This window comes from Gymnodraco acuticeps, unplaced genomic scaffold (assembly GCF_902827175.1).
Source record: "Gymnodraco acuticeps unplaced genomic scaffold, fGymAcu1.1, whole genome shotgun sequence".
NCBI classification, from domain to species: Eukaryota; Metazoa; Chordata; class Actinopteri; order Perciformes; family Bathydraconidae; genus Gymnodraco; species Gymnodraco acuticeps.
Window position 1 is genome coordinate 3,786,291 of NW_022990947.1, and position 16,822 is coordinate 3,803,112.

General features: G+C 40.8%; 2 protein-coding genes across 5 annotated transcripts; both read right to left on the minus strand.

The window, feature by feature from the left end:
* Positions 1-1,467: 1,467 nt before the first annotated feature.
* Positions 1,468-9,593, minus strand: LOC117558656 (ubiquilin-1-like). Of its 2 annotated transcripts, XM_034234978.1 has the most exons (11): positions 9,223-9,593; positions 8,991-9,133; positions 8,335-8,462; positions 7,951-8,195; positions 7,378-7,533; positions 6,944-7,100; positions 6,372-6,493; positions 5,473-5,556; positions 4,737-4,852; positions 4,435-4,585; positions 1,468-2,288 (listed from the first exon to the last, which is right to left on the minus strand). In XM_034234978.1, exons 1-11 carry the CDS (start codon positions 9,352-9,354, stop codon positions 2,145-2,147), a joined length of 1,578 nt encoding a protein of 525 aa, XP_034090869.1. In that variant the 5' UTR covers positions 9,355-9,593; the 3' UTR covers positions 1,468-2,144. The 2 variants fall into 2 exon arrangements, with proteins under 2 accessions (XP_034090869.1, XP_034090870.1); XM_034234979.1 differs by lacking the exon at positions 1,468-2,288 and having other exon boundaries at positions 4,442-4,585; positions 6,904-7,100.
* Positions 9,594-9,894: 301 nt separating this feature from the next.
* Positions 9,895-16,607, minus strand: gkap1 (G kinase anchoring protein 1). 3 transcript variants are annotated; one of them, XM_034234939.1, is made up of 13 exons: positions 16,424-16,607; positions 15,816-16,066; positions 15,060-15,218; positions 13,858-13,935; positions 12,664-12,802; positions 12,536-12,564; positions 12,172-12,330; positions 11,632-11,718; positions 11,276-11,339; positions 11,102-11,172; positions 10,945-11,022; positions 10,606-10,638; positions 9,895-10,375 (listed from the first exon to the last, which is right to left on the minus strand). In XM_034234939.1, exons 2-13 carry the CDS (start codon positions 16,050-16,052, stop codon positions 10,334-10,336), a joined length of 1,176 nt encoding a protein of 391 aa, XP_034090830.1. In that variant the 5' UTR covers positions 16,053-16,066; positions 16,424-16,607; the 3' UTR covers positions 9,895-10,333. The 3 variants fall into 3 exon arrangements, with proteins under 3 accessions (XP_034090830.1, XP_034090832.1, XP_034090831.1); XM_034234941.1 differs by lacking the exon at positions 13,858-13,935; XM_034234940.1 differs by lacking the exon at positions 10,606-10,638 and having other exon boundaries at positions 9,900-10,375.
* Positions 16,608-16,822: the final 215 nt, after the last annotated feature.

Here is a 16,822-nt window from a genome sequence, read left to right on the forward strand (position 1 = left end):
GCTTCACGATCCCCGTTTCCTGATCCATAAAATCATCTTCAAGGACACTCATACACACACATGACCCCTCACACACTCCCCCCAACACACACATCAACTCAGCACTTGGGCTGTTTTTGTGGAGTGACTCATCTGCAAACCTCAACTCGAATATTTTAGGAGCTTCTAATCCAGAAAACCCCTTTGGCTACTCTCATATCTCACACATGCAGACGAAAGGGTGCACACACACACACACACACACACACACACACACACACACACACACACACACACACACACACACACACACATCACAGGAGATTAAAACCCCCCTCAGTCTGGCAGCAACAGACAAACACACATAGGTTGTCAAGTGGATCACATACACACATATCTGATGTCAGAGTACGTGTTGTGTATTATGGCGCGTTTCCACTGCAGCGGGTAGCCCCGTTTAAGCGTCCTTAACCGTCCTCAAGCGGCCAGGCCGGTTTTTGGTGGCGTTTCCATATAGCCTAGTACCGGCCAGCGGGTACTTTTTCCCTCTTTTTCCGGCCTCATAAAATCGTGGTTCCCTCAGACCAAGGCCAGGGCTGAACTAGTGACGTCAACACTCTCGACTGCTGATTGGTCAGAGAGAATCGTCACAAGATTGCGCGCGAGTTCATCCCTAGCGTCGCATATATATCTAGAAGCAAGCTTGCAGCATTTTTATAAACAGTATTTTGTAAACGGATGAGCTACAAAAATGGCTACGTCTAATAAGAAAAGCACACGTGGTCGACCGAGGAGGTGACGACGTTCCTACATCTCATTGGGGATGATCAAATCCAGCGGGAGCTCGACGGAACAACTCGAAATGTGAACAAAAACAAAGCCGATCGCCCCGCCTACACTGCGTTGCTACCCCAGGTCCTAAACTGTAATGGAAATGCGCCACGGCCTGGGCCGGCCAGTGAGGCAGCCCGAGGCCAGAGCGAGGACGCTTAGGGACGCTTAAACGGGGCTACCCCGCTGCAGTGGAAACGCGCCATTAGTCCACCCCGTGTCAGAGTAAGGACACAAAAGCAGGGATGAAAACAGAGCAACACACATCCTATTACGCACTAAAAATCGTTTTTTCTTCATTTGTTATTAGTTTATATCAATATATTTGCAAAAACATAGTTTGAGGTGAACATGGAGACACATATTTCAGTCTCATAATTTACACTTAATCTAAATACATTTGTTAGATATGAAATATTTGTGCACAATACCAGCTGGTCAAATGAAAACAGTTGATATTATTGAGGAGGTTAAGTGTAACTGCTCCCCTCTAGTGTTTGTAGTATAAAAGTATACAGTAGATTTTAGATGTGTAGAGATTAGCATGGCCATGGGGTTTCATGGTGGGATTATCTCTCAAATTTAGCGAAGGTGGATTATATGTATAAAAGGATTTATTAGATAACTGTTCTTATCAATAAAAAGATGGGAAACCAGTTTGTGTTTTGAGTCGTGTTTTTATTCATCGCTACACCAAGGCAGGGTACAACATGTGTTTTCAGTTAAATGTGCACATTTGGCTGCTTTTCTCCATTTCATACGATTGCAAATGGAATGATGGGAGTCTTCTTTAAGGCGTAACCTCAGTCTCTGGGAAGTTCAGATCAATACTTTTCCCTGTTTTCATATTATAGACTTAATGACTAATACAACCATCTTAGAAGAAAAACAAATCCACATATTCATTCTTACTAAAAGTGAATGATCGAAACAAACAACTGGTAAATTAAATGAAGTGCTAATCCCTTTTCAAATCGATTATTTAAAAAAAAAAAGGGTTAAATAAACCCATTGTAATAGGTACATTACTTTGAGAAGGACTGTAATGCTAGGACTGAATATAATGCAGACAGAGGTTAGTTATGGAAGTTAAGGAATGCATATAAGTGTGTCTTAAAAGTGTGGAAATACAAATGTGTCTTGCATGTTTTTGTAAAGCACTTTGTAATCGTTGATAGAGATATTTTGTTTTGAGTGTAGGTGCTTACAGTACATTATAGTGTGAGTGTGTGTGTGTGTGTGTGTGTGTGTGTGTGTGTGTGTGTGTGTGTGTGTGTGTGTGTGTGTGTGTGTGTGTGTGTGTGTGTGTGTGTGTGTGTGTGTGTGTGTGTGTGTCAGAGACTGAGGAGTTGTTGTATTGCAGTGCAAAGGTCTCCTCCGGTGCTGATGAGGATCTGCAGATTTGCCTCTCTGTCTCCGAAGCCCATTGAACTCAGATGCTCCAGCTCGTCCTGGAACTCAGCGTCCTCAACGTGGACCTGAGAGGACACGGCATTTTAAACAAAGTTTAATGTGCGTGTCTGTTGAATTGTTTACTCTTTAAAAATAAGTACTACAAACAGCAGCTCCTGGCCTCAGGCTTGAACAACAACAATGCAACCTCTTTATGAATTGTTAGAACAAGCACTGTACAACAAATTCAAGCTCATAGCACTTTTGCAATTAAAAAAAAAAAAAATTAAGTTATTGAGCTTTTAAAGTGTGTTTGCCAGTATCTGTGTACTTTATAAAGCTGCTAATTGATTAAGCTCCACAAACCCTTACAACCCATGTTCCAACAGCTTTTGGTAAAAAAAAAAGACAAACAAATGCATCAACAAGGGGGGACAGTTACATAAAACTTTGCTCAAACTGCTTTTTCCAATAATAGTGAAGAATTACAGAAGAATGCATTCCCTTAAAATAAAAACTGTTAGCTTTTTATTAAAGGGATAGTGGAAATGGAACCTCAAATAGTTTCGTTTTAACTTATATACAAGCATAATTACGTACCAAAACAATCACACCTGATTAAAAAAATATAATAAATGCCTTCCGCATGTTAGAAGCACTTTATTGCAGCTTCCCCGAAGTTTTTTAGAAACGAAATGTTCGACTCAGCCAAACCGGAAGTGACGAAAACTCAGGAAGACGATACGATAACAAACCATGGCGTCTATGCAGAATGAACGTGGAAGGGCAAATATACCAGACAAAGAAGAAGGATTGTACGAGGTATCCAGTGATGATAGCGAGTCAGAAACATCCTCTCGGCTTTCCTACGAAAATGTCGTTTTAGGAACTGAATCTGAATCCGGTTCAGTAAGCGACGATGGTGAGAATATTGAGCCAGACGATGGACCATTACGTCCTTATTTGTTCGAGCCCGAGCCCGAGGTGATGGTTCACGGCATGGGCAATGGCGAGGATGACCAGGACCAGGCGCCAGATGATGCACCCCTACGCACAAATAATCTTGACTGGTAGGTCCCTAAGCATAGCTCACGCATCTTAAGATCACCTGTAGCCTTTACAAATATTAATCATTGTTAACCAGTTAAGCCCGAAGGTCCCCCCAGTGGACCCCTCCCACAGTTTTTTTTCTCTCACATGTCTCAGGGCTTCTTAACATTTATGAAACTATTAATGTTTCATACCCTTTTAAAGGTAAGAAACTCCGCTAACTGACAATAAGAACAATTGTTAGCTAGAAAAAACACAAGAGTAATACCAAGCCTTTGAATTAGCATTGAGCGAAACAATGCTAACTAATGCTAACGCTTTTTTACACACAACACACGGTAGAAATGCCCTTATTACTATCTTAACTGCACAAACAAGATATACGATTTAAAGCTGAGACTCCACAGATTCCACACATGTAATCATCACTGTAAGACCTCGAATTCCTGGAGCTATCAGCCAGAAAAGAGAAAGTAAACAACATCCGGTTCCAAAAATATTACAATAATTACGTCTTACCTTTTTTGATTTGTGATCAAAAGTTGTGTTCAACGGAATAAAAACGCATCTCAAGGTTAATCCAATGTCGTTGTGTCACGTAGAATTTTTCTGTCGCACTACAGCCATACAAAACACATCTATTAACCATAATAAAGGTCGGTTATTCACATGCAAATGCTATTGAATGTCCGCCATTGTTTGTGCCCGTCTTCCTATGCTCTCGTCATCACCCGAAGATTCCCGACGATTCCCGAAGTATTTCGTTTCATTGAGAGGGCGCAGTAAAATTGAAAATAAAATGAAATTAGGCACATGAAATAAAAAAAAATGGTTTATTATGCTTATTTTTAATAAAAATACATAAGTTAAACCCAAAATTCGCGGATTTCCACTATCCCTTTAACTATTCAAACAGATTACATATTTTGGTTTGCTTGTTAAATCAATCCGAGCAATCGATGATAAATCCAAATTGTTTATTCTATAGGCAAAAAATGTGGCGCCACAAACTGAAGCCCAAGTGTTATGGGAGCTTTGGGTTGAAGGGTATTCACCTTTAACAACACTGGAAATGTTTTCCCCATTGACTTTCACAGCTAACTTGATCATAATAACCCAGCCTCTTGTCTTGAGTGTTTGCGTAAGTACTTTTGTTAACGATAAAGGTGTAAGGACAGATACCCCATTATCGGTGTTAGCCAGCGCCTGTAGCATCTGTTGCACAAACTGCTGCTGCTGCTGCTCTGTCACCGCGGCAACCCGAGGACCACTTTCAGATTGGCTGTTGAGGACAGAGTCAGGTGCTAGCTCAGGTGGAGCATCAAGACCGGCTCTGCAAGACAGACATGTGGTGGTAAACATTTTTTTACAATTCCTTGAATGTGCCATGCATAAAAGTAATTATTTTTTACGCAGTATCTTAATCATTTTGTGAATCATCTTGAGATTAAGTTTCATTGTGTGTATTTCATATTTAAACTCACGTAGGTATCAGAGCAGGAACCTCTGTAGCCAGAGTCTGTAGGCCCTGCTGGATGTGGAGCAGGGCCTCCATGGCTCTGGGGTTCAACATGGCTGACAGCAGTTCTGGACTCTGCATCTACAAATTGAGCACTGATCATTAAAGCTGGAGTGCAGAACATTTGCCTCCCCCCTCTGGCAGAGAGAGTAATAACCGCATGGGAGAGAGCAAAGGGAAGGAGGAGCAGCAGCTGGCATTGTGGCAGAAGCTACCTTTTTAGTAGGGATACTCCAGATAAAAAAATAAACTTGCAGTTCAGAGCACTGATTAATGTAAAATATCATGGGGCACTGACCCAATAAAAAGAAGTGTGTTTATTTTGTCCAATGTAATTATAATAGCGTGTATGGACTTGGAGTCATACACGATATATACAGTGATATGATATGGAAACTAATAGCATTTACATTTGACCATTTCCATAAAAAGATAACACTGGATCCAGAGTGAATGTCAGACGAATATCAAAACTACAACAAACTTCCGGGTGTTCCATCAAGTCCATTAAAGACACAGACTGCTAGTGTGGCTAAAAAATACACAAGCCAATTATTACAAAACAAACATCTGTTTTGTGTTTATCTGTTTAGGAAATAAAAACAGTTGATCACACACAATACATATTTCCCAATGTTGAGCAATCCTTTTTGTTTTAAACTAGTTGCAAGACTTGAGTGTTTAAAAGTGAGGAGAGTAACCTGTTGCAGGAAGAGAGGGATCTGCTGTCTCATCTGCTGCTGCAGCTGAGGATTTCCTGAGAACAAAGGGTGGCTCAGCAGCATCTGAAACAGAATGGAAATGAGAGCTTTAAAGAAGGTGTAGGATTTATGTGGAGAGATTATGGGGATATAACAAGAAATGGGGAGGGGAGGATTCTATCTGTCCCCCCAGTTCTGAATTGCAGACCATGTGATTTACTGTTTTGCAATTTATATGCTCATAAATAACAAAAAGGATTCTATGCAGTTGTCAAGTACAAATAGGCATCTTTTGTTAACTGCGTTCCCTGTGATATATGTTTATGTGTTTTCATCAGTGATGTAACGTAACTAAGTAGATTTACTCAAGTACTGTACTGATATAACATTTTGTGAGACTTTTACTTTACTTTATGTTTTGCTAATTTGTACTTTTACTCCACTACAATCCAGAGTTTAATCATGTACTTTTACTCCACTCCATAATTTTAGTACCTTTAGCTTCTTTGCTAATTAAGTTTAATGATGTGAAATATAAACAACACTTAAGTAATATTTTAGTTACACCTGGAGTAAAATTCACAAACTAACCTGCAGCATACAAAGTGATTAAAACTAGCTGCACCTTTACCAGCTTTAATAACACTTTAATGCATCAATATTTATAATAAAAACATATCATTGATGGTATTCTGAAATGGGCCAATTTGCATAATGAGTACTTACAGTTTTGGTACTTTAAGTTTATTTTGATGCTTATACTTTTGTACTTTTACTTGAGTAACATTTTGAATGCAGGACTTTTACTTGTCACAGAGTATTCCTACTCTCTGGTAGTTACAATCTGAGTACTTTTGTGACCTCTGGTTTTCATCCACCCATACATGGTGTAGCATCACCTGTGCAGCGAGGTCTGGGTTCTGGCCGAGGCAGTGGAGGAGGCTGCTGACATACGGCCCAGACAGCAGGCTCTCCATCAGCCCGGGGCTGGCTGTGATCTCCTGTAGCAGAGACTGCATGCCTGAGGGGAGAGCAGGAGGACATATTTTAGGGCTCACCATTTAAAAATGTTTTGAATATTTTTACTGAAAAACCTATTACAAATATAATGTTGGCCAATCTGTACCAAACCAATATGTTTTCTTAACTCTGTAGAACAATATATGTAGGCTAAGAACTTTTGGCCTTTCAAATAATCTTGCGCCTCCTGCGATTTGAAAATGCCATATTGCAAACGTGCAAAGTATACATGAATAATTATAGTTAGCACACCAAATAATACCGTGGTAATGTTGGCCTGTTTCGTGTTTTGTTTCGGCGGAAATGGCAGTGAGTAACAACAACTTTAAAATAACTTGAAATACAACAAGGGACAGAAAGCTGAGAAAATAAAAAAAGTACATGTTTGCCAGATGATATTCTACTTTTTACGTCAGTTTAGTTGAACTGTGATAGATGTGTATGTCTGTGCCTGCAGTGAGGGGGCTCTGAGGGTTCGGATCAGCTCTCAGTTCTCCGAGAGGATCTGAACAGTCACTGGAGACGGGTGGAGTCTTGTTTCTTTCTCCTTCATTTGGCTGTTTTTCCCCAGATGATGTTGTCCCCACTCGGGATGCTGCTATCTGGATCTGAGAAGAGTGCATTTAAGTATACGTTTATTTGGACAATATAAATATATAACAACAATAACATAACAAATAATGTAAAGGGCAGAAAACACATTTGGTTTATTTGAAGCTTCCATTTAAATAAGGAGTTCTCTTTAACAATGTGACATTTTAAATAGACGAGTGTACTGAAAACTATATGACTAGTCATTGACTATAGAAGAGACATCACAAAAAGATTTGTTTTGTCATTATCTAAACAGATAGTTAAAAAGAAACATAATTTCCAAACCTTTACCTGTGATAATCTTTTTGTGTCAGTCTTCTGATTGCCACCAGAATCCCTATTGGTGTTTTCAGGGTTTTCCTGCTTTGGCTGCAAATTTCCTAATGCTTTGTCTTCATCATGCATCACATCCTCGATCATGTCAGGGTTCCTGATGAGCTCCAGCACCTGGAAAGGGAGGCAAGAGATAGAACATCTTGACCATGTAGGTGGAAGAAATGAGTTGCAGTTCTAGGAAATAATACCCTTTTTCGCATGTTAACTAAATCAAATCACACAACTCACTCATAATCCTAAAGGATATTTAAAGAGACAGGTCACATTTATATATATATATTTTATTTTTTTATTGAGTCAGGCACAATGAGTTTAGATTTATACAGTCAATATATATATATATATTTTTTTTTCCCTTTCCCCCCCTCCCGGTCCTAGCTAGTAAATTAAATAACTAACTACATAAAATAGATACATGTAGGTAAAAGTAAAGTAATGTAGAAGATAATATTAAAAGAAAATGTTTAACACATTTATATTTTGAGTTATGTATTTACACCATGTAGCCTTTGATGTTTTAATACCCACCTGTGTGATAACATCTGCATTGTTAAGCATATCTCCAACCTCTGGGTTTGTCTGCACGAGCTGGTGAATTTGGGGATTTGACAGAATTAGCTGTCTGGTTAGTTGAGGGCTGGAGGTGGAGAGGGTGGTCTGTACGAAGGGGCTGCCCAGGACACGGTGCAGCATCTCCGGGTCCATCTGGCGCTGGAGTGAAGAAAAGAAGCCAGGCCCGCTGTTTGTTTGGCCAAAATTGTCAAGACCTTCCACTATGGAAACAAGATCAGGTGCATGTAAATGAACTGGACAGCAGAGCAGGACTGGACCCCCCTCCCCAAGCAGCAATATAACCATTGATGAAGAGAACATTCAAAACAAAGCATAATAGGGTGGTTGTGCTGTCATTACCCAGACAAAGGGGCGAGGTGGGAGACGGCGTGATACTGTCAGGGTCCGGATGAAGAGCGGCTGTGAGCCCCGACTGGACACTTTCTGAAGTTGGATCACAGGTGTGTGCAGCAGACGAAAGCTGAGGCCTGAGAAAGAAGGACTGAATTTGAATCTACACTATATTTTGAGTCTATATACATATACATAGCTTTCCCAGTATATAGAACAGAAGCTGATCTTTAAAGTATGGCATCCATTTTTTATTTATTTTTTGTGTGGCTATATATGTCAGTTCACGCTTACAAGCATGCCAGTCTTCTCTTAAGGAACTAGGACACTGACTTGATTTCTAACTTGTTTTTCACAATGCATCAAGGTGCAATTCTATATTTAGATGTGCTTACTTTTCTACCATAAAGTGACACGTACTGGCTTTCTTTTTTTTTTTTAAATCAGGTTCACTAACACTGACATTCCTAGTGCACAAGAGTGACATGTCATTTTTTTTTTTAGGGATAAACCTGTAACACTAACCATCCACCTTGACAGGCTGCCGAATTCTACACAAAGCTTATCATGGGCAAATACAGAATACAATACAGATAATTTGCATCCCAAGTGCGTTGGTATGTGTCTGTTGAGCAAACATCATATCAGCCTGTGTGTTTGAATACCTTTGGATCATGCAGAGGCTCACACACCCATCTCGTGCCCTAAGATGACTCAGGAGTTCTGACTCCCTGAGCACGCGACCAAAGTGGATGAGCACCAGCTGCTCTGCCGGGACCCCCACACCCTCTGCCAGAGACCATTTCAGCTGCACACAAATACAAACACACCCCACAACAGACTATCAGCCGAAGCGCATGTCAAGCCAGTTTACGCAGGTGCGTTTGGCCTCCTGACCTGTGTGACGGTGCAGTCTCCTCTCATGGTGCACTCTCTGCTCTCCGCTGGACCTTTGACGCTGACGTGGATCGTTTCAGCGATCTGACGATCATCCTGTGCTCTCGATTGATCTCTCTCCGAACCTGACATTTCAGTCCTGACCGCGCTGAGAGGAGGAAGAGGATCTGAACTGAGGAGGATGAGGAGCGGACCTGAGGAGGATGAGGAGCGGTCCTGAGGAGGAAGAGGATTGCACAGTCCCGGGTCGGAGGAGCGTGTGTCCCGATGACTCAGCAGAAAGTTGTGCCAGCTTTGACCCGACTGCGCAGGGTGGTGAAGATTAAAATCTACCCAAAGATACAAACCCTCCACCGTTTTTTAAATGTCAGTTCCTGTTATGTAGGTATTTACAAGGGCAGTCTGGTTAAATGATGTATGACTAATAGTTATGTAACCAGTGTCAACTTAAAGATATACACCACAAATCCAGTATTAATCATTCTTAAAATGAAGATTATATTAATATTTAAATGTCCATTCCCCATTGAAGACGACATCTTTTCACAGCACCCAGTGGTTTATCAGATTCCTCGTAAATTGTTGCACTATGGTACCACAAATACAAAATTACCATCTCCTCTGTGTTTCATTTTATAGTCTAATGTTGGGACAATATACAACAAAGACACATTTTGTCACTGAAAAGTATTTTATTTACGTTACAGTGAGAAAGAAAAAAAGAAACATACAATTCACGTCATTTTGGTATTAAAACCCCAACAAAATCAGAGCAGGCGCACAGCCTTGAACAACACTATTATGCTTGTGCCTGCAGAGGGCAGCACCGGGTGCCAAGCAACCATTTCAACACAACGTTTGAAGTAAACCATTTCCAGGAGCTTCTGTTCATTCTTGATCAGATAATTAAAACACCCTGCTTCCTCTGGAGTGTAATTTTGTATGGGTATGTAATAGGGGGGCATGCATTATATGCTGACATTGAGTCCAAGCAAAAAAACATAAAAAACAAAAGGAAATTAAAACTTGATAGTGATCAGTCGTGCTTTTTCTTCATTTGTTCATCGTTTTATGTCCTTTTGATGTTATGGTCTTTCCCATTTGGGACCTTTCATACATCCATCTCCGAGCCTTTCCTTCCTCTTTTGTTTCCCTGCAACCAGAAAACCCCAGAAAGTAAACAATTATTTATTATAAGTGACAACATATTATGATGACTCAGTTCATGTTATATGTCATTAAATTCCTTGTAAGTAAAAGAACAATTAAAAGTCTCTGAACTGAAAATAAGCTTACTTGCAGACCTCACTGGATGTACTTCAACTATATAACTCTGTATTACTGCGCCTGGGCTTACTTTCACTGCAACTTCTCTCACTTCACCTGACTGACTGCCTGCTTTTTGTCTCTTCTGTTCTACAGAAAGGGAAAGAAGGGGCAGTCATGCAAACATACATTAGCATCAGCTTACAAGTGTCCTCGCTCTAAAACGTTACTACACACTTACCAGACAAATAGAATGAACTACAAACTCAAGGCTTATATGCCCCTTGGAGAATGTATAGCTTTATTATCTTGTGATTTCTATGAATCTCTTCACTGTTTTAATTTGTAGTTGTGTTCTTGTAAATGTTTAACGTTCTCAGAGGTCTTAATCTCAATGAGGCTGCCTGAATAAATGAGGACAAAGGGAAATAAAAGAGTGATTATTTAAACTCTTACCTGATGTTTTGGTTGATCTGACTGCAGACCTTTGACTTTAGACCTTTCTTGTTCAAGGGCAGCGTGTAGTGATGATACCTAAATAGAAAACATGTATCATTCAAATGCACATAAATCTGTGTTCTTCTCTCATAATCTTTATATGCCTGTAACCTACCTGTGATGACAGTTCTTCTTTTATGTGTAGTAGCTCTTCTACCTGTAGAAGGAGTTCTGCTTTATCTTTCACTGAAGGAGAGAGAAATCAGAACACATTAGAACGATGTTTTTGAATCTTTGTAAGGAAGGAAAAGCACAGAAGGATATTGGGCGTCATTTTGGTTCAACTTACTTTCTCCCTGTTGGAGCATCTTAAGCAGCTGGGAATTTCTTGCTTTCACCTCTTTATATTTCCCCTGTAGAGTTGAGAAGCAAGTTGAGAATACAAGTTTGAAAATAATCTAAAGTTAATCATCATTGCGTGATAATTCCTTACATTTTTATTATAGCGCTTTTCCAGATGCTCAAAGCGCTTTACAAATACACATATCATACATGCAATGGTCACCACTGTGGACAATACCCACAGGAGCAAGTTCAGGTGAAGTGTCTTGCCCAAGGACAAGACAGAGGATAGATAGATTGATAGATCAATGTTAAATGACAAAATAATGATAACTTCTTTTGGAACTATGAAAACGGACTGACCTCCCACTGTGTAATGTTCTTCTTTAGCTTCTCGATGTCCTCGTCTTTCTTCTCCAGATCGTACTTCAGCTGTTCTGCTCGGGGATCCTTACAGACAGGTAGAAGAGAGCAAGTCAGGAGGACACATTTCTAAAAGGTCTAAGAAGAAGTCACAGCACACTAATCAAATTCATCTTTAACTAAATCTAGTCCCAAAATAAGTCACTGCATTTTCTTAGAAAGTTTCCTGCTTACTAGATACAGGACTACGGATCAGAACAGGGGTGTCAAACACATGGTGAAAGTGTCGTTAAAATCAGCCCAGGATATTATACAAAGAAAACCCCCAGCAACTCTGAGGTGAAAATAAAAGTCACATTTGTGTTAAACTCATCTTATATTGCTGATCTATTGTCTTTCTGGCCAGATATAGGAGATACATGCAAATACAAATGAGATACAACTTTACGTGCCACAAATGTTCCTGTGCTGTAGATACCTGAGGCAGAATATAAACAAAATGCTGAGCCTATAGCCATGTGTTTCTGCCTGTCTACTCACTGGTTCATGATCTGTGGAGGTGATGACTTCTTGTCCCTGGCTGGTGAACAGCTCGCGTCTCTTCTCCTGTTGGACAATTCGAGTGACGTCGTCCTCCACCTTGTTGAAGAAGCGCTCCTCCTGCCCGTTCCCTAACACTACGTTAGCCACACTGGCATCCTGAAAGGGAGCAAGGTTTGAGTTTCCAAAGGCATGTGATATACATCATGTTTGATATTCTACCCCAAATAAAACCCTGTGCATATTATTTACTGGTTACTTAAATATTGATTATACATTTATATACAATACATTCTGCCCAATTAAACATACGCAAACATTTAAAATGTGGGCTATGAAAGGGAAAAGATGCTCAGGGACTCACCTCTTTCTCTTGCTTCTTATTCAAATGTTCTGCAAAAAGACAAAGGTCATTAACATTAATATTATAACGGGAGCTACACACGATCACAGTTTAAAGACTATTGAAACGGATTCATCTCTTTCTCTCACCTGCACTGCCGTCAGCCTGGAAGTCCTGCAGTGAAACCGTCTTTTTGTCTTTCGCCTGCTGATTCTTCTTTTTGTCCTTCTTCCCTCCGCCATCTTTACCTACTCGTGCCTTTGGCGAGGATGCGTTTGTGTTGTTGCTCTGTGTGAAAACAGATCATTCAACTTTAACTTAGAACTAAGGCTCTTAACCTCTGGTAACTATTTAAAACAATCTACCTTTAACATGACTTTGAAATAAAACTGAATTCAACCTCTGTTTCATGCTATATGAAATGGAGTGACATACTCCAGCACACTGGATTTTAGGAATATGTAAACAATTATAAATAACTGTTTTTTTGTTATTAAAAGTAAGTCAAGAGTCCAAATCAGCAGTTATGTTTGACAACAGTCCGCTCACTGTACCTTTTGAAAAAGATATATAATGGCGCTTTTCCACTGTAGCACGGTTTAATCCAGGCCCGCTTTTTTTTGCTTTTCCACTAGGGGTAGTTCCGGCTCAGGGCTACCTTTTCACCTTTTTTCTGGTCCTCCAAAATCGAGGTTCTTAGCGGGCCAACAACCGGGCTGAATATGCTAAACTAGTGACGTAAACACTCGACTGCTGAATGGTCAGAGAGAATCGCTGGCAAGGGGGCTACAACTACAACAAAATGAACATATTTTACCGTGATTTAATTGTAATACACGTTTTAAAATTATGCCGAAGTAACAACATACTGATACCGGTCTGCAGACAAGACGGCAGGCAAAAAACCTTTTAAAATGCGTGTTTTCTGAATGGAGATCGGATTGATCAGGCTAAGCTAACGTTGTATATGCTCCGACCGTCCACTCACAACAACGGCCTACAGACACAAATAAACCAGCGACTGTATTCGCCATGACACAGATAGTCTGTGGTTTGTACTTGTTTAACTTTTGTCTAGTTTCCGAACAGATATGAGGAGCTGTGAGCTCTGAGTGCTAACAGCTAACGGCTGAGGTTTTGTGGTTCGCATTGAAGTCACGCTCCGCGCGCCGAACAGCCGATCGCCCCGCCTACACTGCGTTACTATAGTTAGTACCCCAGTTGGTAAACTGTAATGGAAACGCAGCATAAAGTGAGCCTGGCCTACCAAGGCCTAACCATACCGTACTAAGCCGTGCTAGGTCCTGCAGTGGAAAAGCGCCATTAGTGTGTGGAAAATGTACCGGTTTTTGTTGTTCGAAGTCCAGTTTGCTTAGAATCAAGGCCTTTTCCAAGTCAGCCTCATAGAGCTCACTGGTTATCTACAGCGGAAGAAGAAAAATACGAGACATTTTGATACAACAAGTTGTTACTGTCTGTAAGGTCCGACATGAACAGTTTAAAATGCATTTATAGAAGGAAAATAAAATATTCAAAAAGTCATGCATGTGCTCTTTTCTAATGCAGCCATAACTTCCCACAACAAGTTTTCAGAAAGAGGGCAAGGAAAGATGTAATGCGGTCGGCTTCAAGCTCATATTATTGCACACAGCGATAAAAAACAACTCTATACGTTATGTGGCTTAGACCCCATTTACACAGGAACGTTTGCATTTACGCACCGTATGCGTTTTCAAAAAAGTATTTTGTTCACACGCATTCGGCTCAATTAACGTGTCCGTTCACACGAGACCGCTGGAAACGCTGTAGTACATATGCCGGGCCTGTAAGTGGCGCTGCTTCCGCCACAAAATACACCAAAAGCAGCGAAGAAGACCCCGGAGCATGGTTGCCCTTCTGTTTATTCTCCACGGTGGACGGCGTGTGCTCCTGCTGTAAATCTCTCCGGTAGTCCACCAGCAGATGAAAAACACCCACCTCTCCGCCTCTTCCAAGGGACGAGGGAACCATGCGGCAGAGTTTCCGTTAACATTTTTTTTCGCCGGTCAACATGTCCGTTAAAGTTTAAATCTTCCGGACAAAATTAGAAAAGTGCCGGTCAGAGGTCTTCTTTGTTAATTATTGAGCTTTAAGACAAATTGATAACGACTCTATATAATAATATAATAATAATAAACGTCCTCCCCCTTTTCTGACAGCCCAGCAGCTGATCTCTGAGCAGGAGACGTGGGGAGAGGGAGGAGAGGCTATTTCATCGTTATCAGAAAATGATCGTAGAGGCGTACAGACAGATCTGTTTGGCCCCCCAGAGCGTTCCGTTTGCAGATCTATCCACCTTGGGACCCGTTATCGTTTGCGGGGTCCGTTTCTATCGTTTTGTTACGGCCTCGTGTAAACTAAAGGGCTATACGCAAGAGAAACTATGCGGATACAACCCGTATCGTCCTCGTATAAACGGGGTCTTAGTGATACACGTGTAAATGATTGAGAACACTTTATTTTGGATATTACAGATCACATATTTATTGTAGTTGTGCTCACTTACCTGTTCATCCTTCTGCTTCCACTGCTGCCACCCCTCTGGAAGGGCCACTTTGTCCCCTGATGCAGGACTGAGGAGCTCACCGGCTATCCCTGACAGAGTCATCGAGGGAGGAGGGGCAGAAGACTTCTGAGGAAGCTTCTTGAAGGCCAGATTACGTAGCTGATAGAAAGGGAGATATGAGATTACTTCAAACAGTGACTCTTCTTATGTCCACCATTGATACTAATATTGCCTTGCTCTATTGTTTTTAATTATTTGCACACAAAAGATGGTGCAGGGGAGGGAAGATCCCTTTTGGATATCAATAGTCATACTTAAAAGTAATAACACTAAACAATAAAGATTAATGGTTGGTCTGATCATCAACCAAGATCCATTCAGACATCTCTGTCCATCAGGCTAACTGTAAACTTGAACCTCGAGTTGATTTAGTTTCTCTTTTTATTATCACAGATACAATATTATGGAATATCAGGTGTTACTTCAGCTATGTTGCTAAAGGCTTGGTTATGTGTCTTATCAAGTAATAGCATGCTGGTTAAACATTTATATTAAATCAATGTCAACACTTGCTTTAAACAACTGAAAACAAAACAAAGACAACATGGTCTGTTGTCTGCTGGGATGTAACCTGCACCTCTCTCAACAGTTTCAATTCAGGTGAAGTGAAACAAAGGCGGAATACACTCGAGTCATGTCTGTCACAAAGTCCTGATAATGTGTGAAGGAGGGGAATGTGATGCTGCCCTCACTCACCTCATTTGCCTCAGACTGCTGCTGTTCCTTCTTCTTCTTTTTCTTGTCTTTCTTCTTGTCGTTGCACTGAGCCCCTTTCCCCCCGGCTCCTGCTTTTCCTTGTCGGGGCTTTCCGGAGGAGTCCCGTCCGGATTTGTTAGTGGTCTTTCCCCCGTCGGAGGCGTCGGAGTCCGAATCCGAGTCTATCTGGAGCAGGGCGAACCGGGAGGCGGTGGTGGGGACGGTGATCATTGCCATGTCGTAAAACTAAACTAACCGACGGAAAAAGGAGACGACGAACAATACAGTTAGAACAACTTGAATTCAGTCATAAAACAAGAACCTAGCTTCTAGTTGCAGCATATTTTCAAATAGATACAATACAATATCTTCCTAATGATTTATTGGAATCCACACATTTTACAATGAGTGAGTTTAATCATACCAGGAGGTCGTGATGATGATTTACATCTGATATGAGCTGCATCGTATGTAGCAATGTAGCTGCTAGCATTACATAGCAGCAAGTTAACCTAGCTGATAGCACACCGCTTAGCCGGGTTCGTTAGCTTCTAAACAAGTGCAAAAGTAGCGACGTATGACAGTCAAAAAGACATTAATGAACTTACGTTGGTCCTTTGTTTTTAATACACGCTGTGAATCGTTTTGAAGAGATCGTAAGGTCAAGTAAAAGTTGCTAAAGACTACTTTCACCTGTTCATGAAAGGGCTATCTGTTACTGTGGTTTGCTACAAGCGACTGCCTGACTACAGCAGCCCTGTGGGGTCAAAAAGGATAACAACGATTGTAGCTCGCCCTTTCGCTTTAAAGTGTCATTAATACAAAGGAAAGCTGTTGCTGAGGTTTAATGCATATCAGACCGGTTCTATTCATGTGTATATTCGACAGTATATGCATAACATTTTCTGACAGATTCACATTGACTACCCTTGTCCCTTTTACTTAAGCATGTCCATTTTATGCAACATTGTAGTGCTGCACCATTACATTTATTTGTCAAATATGGT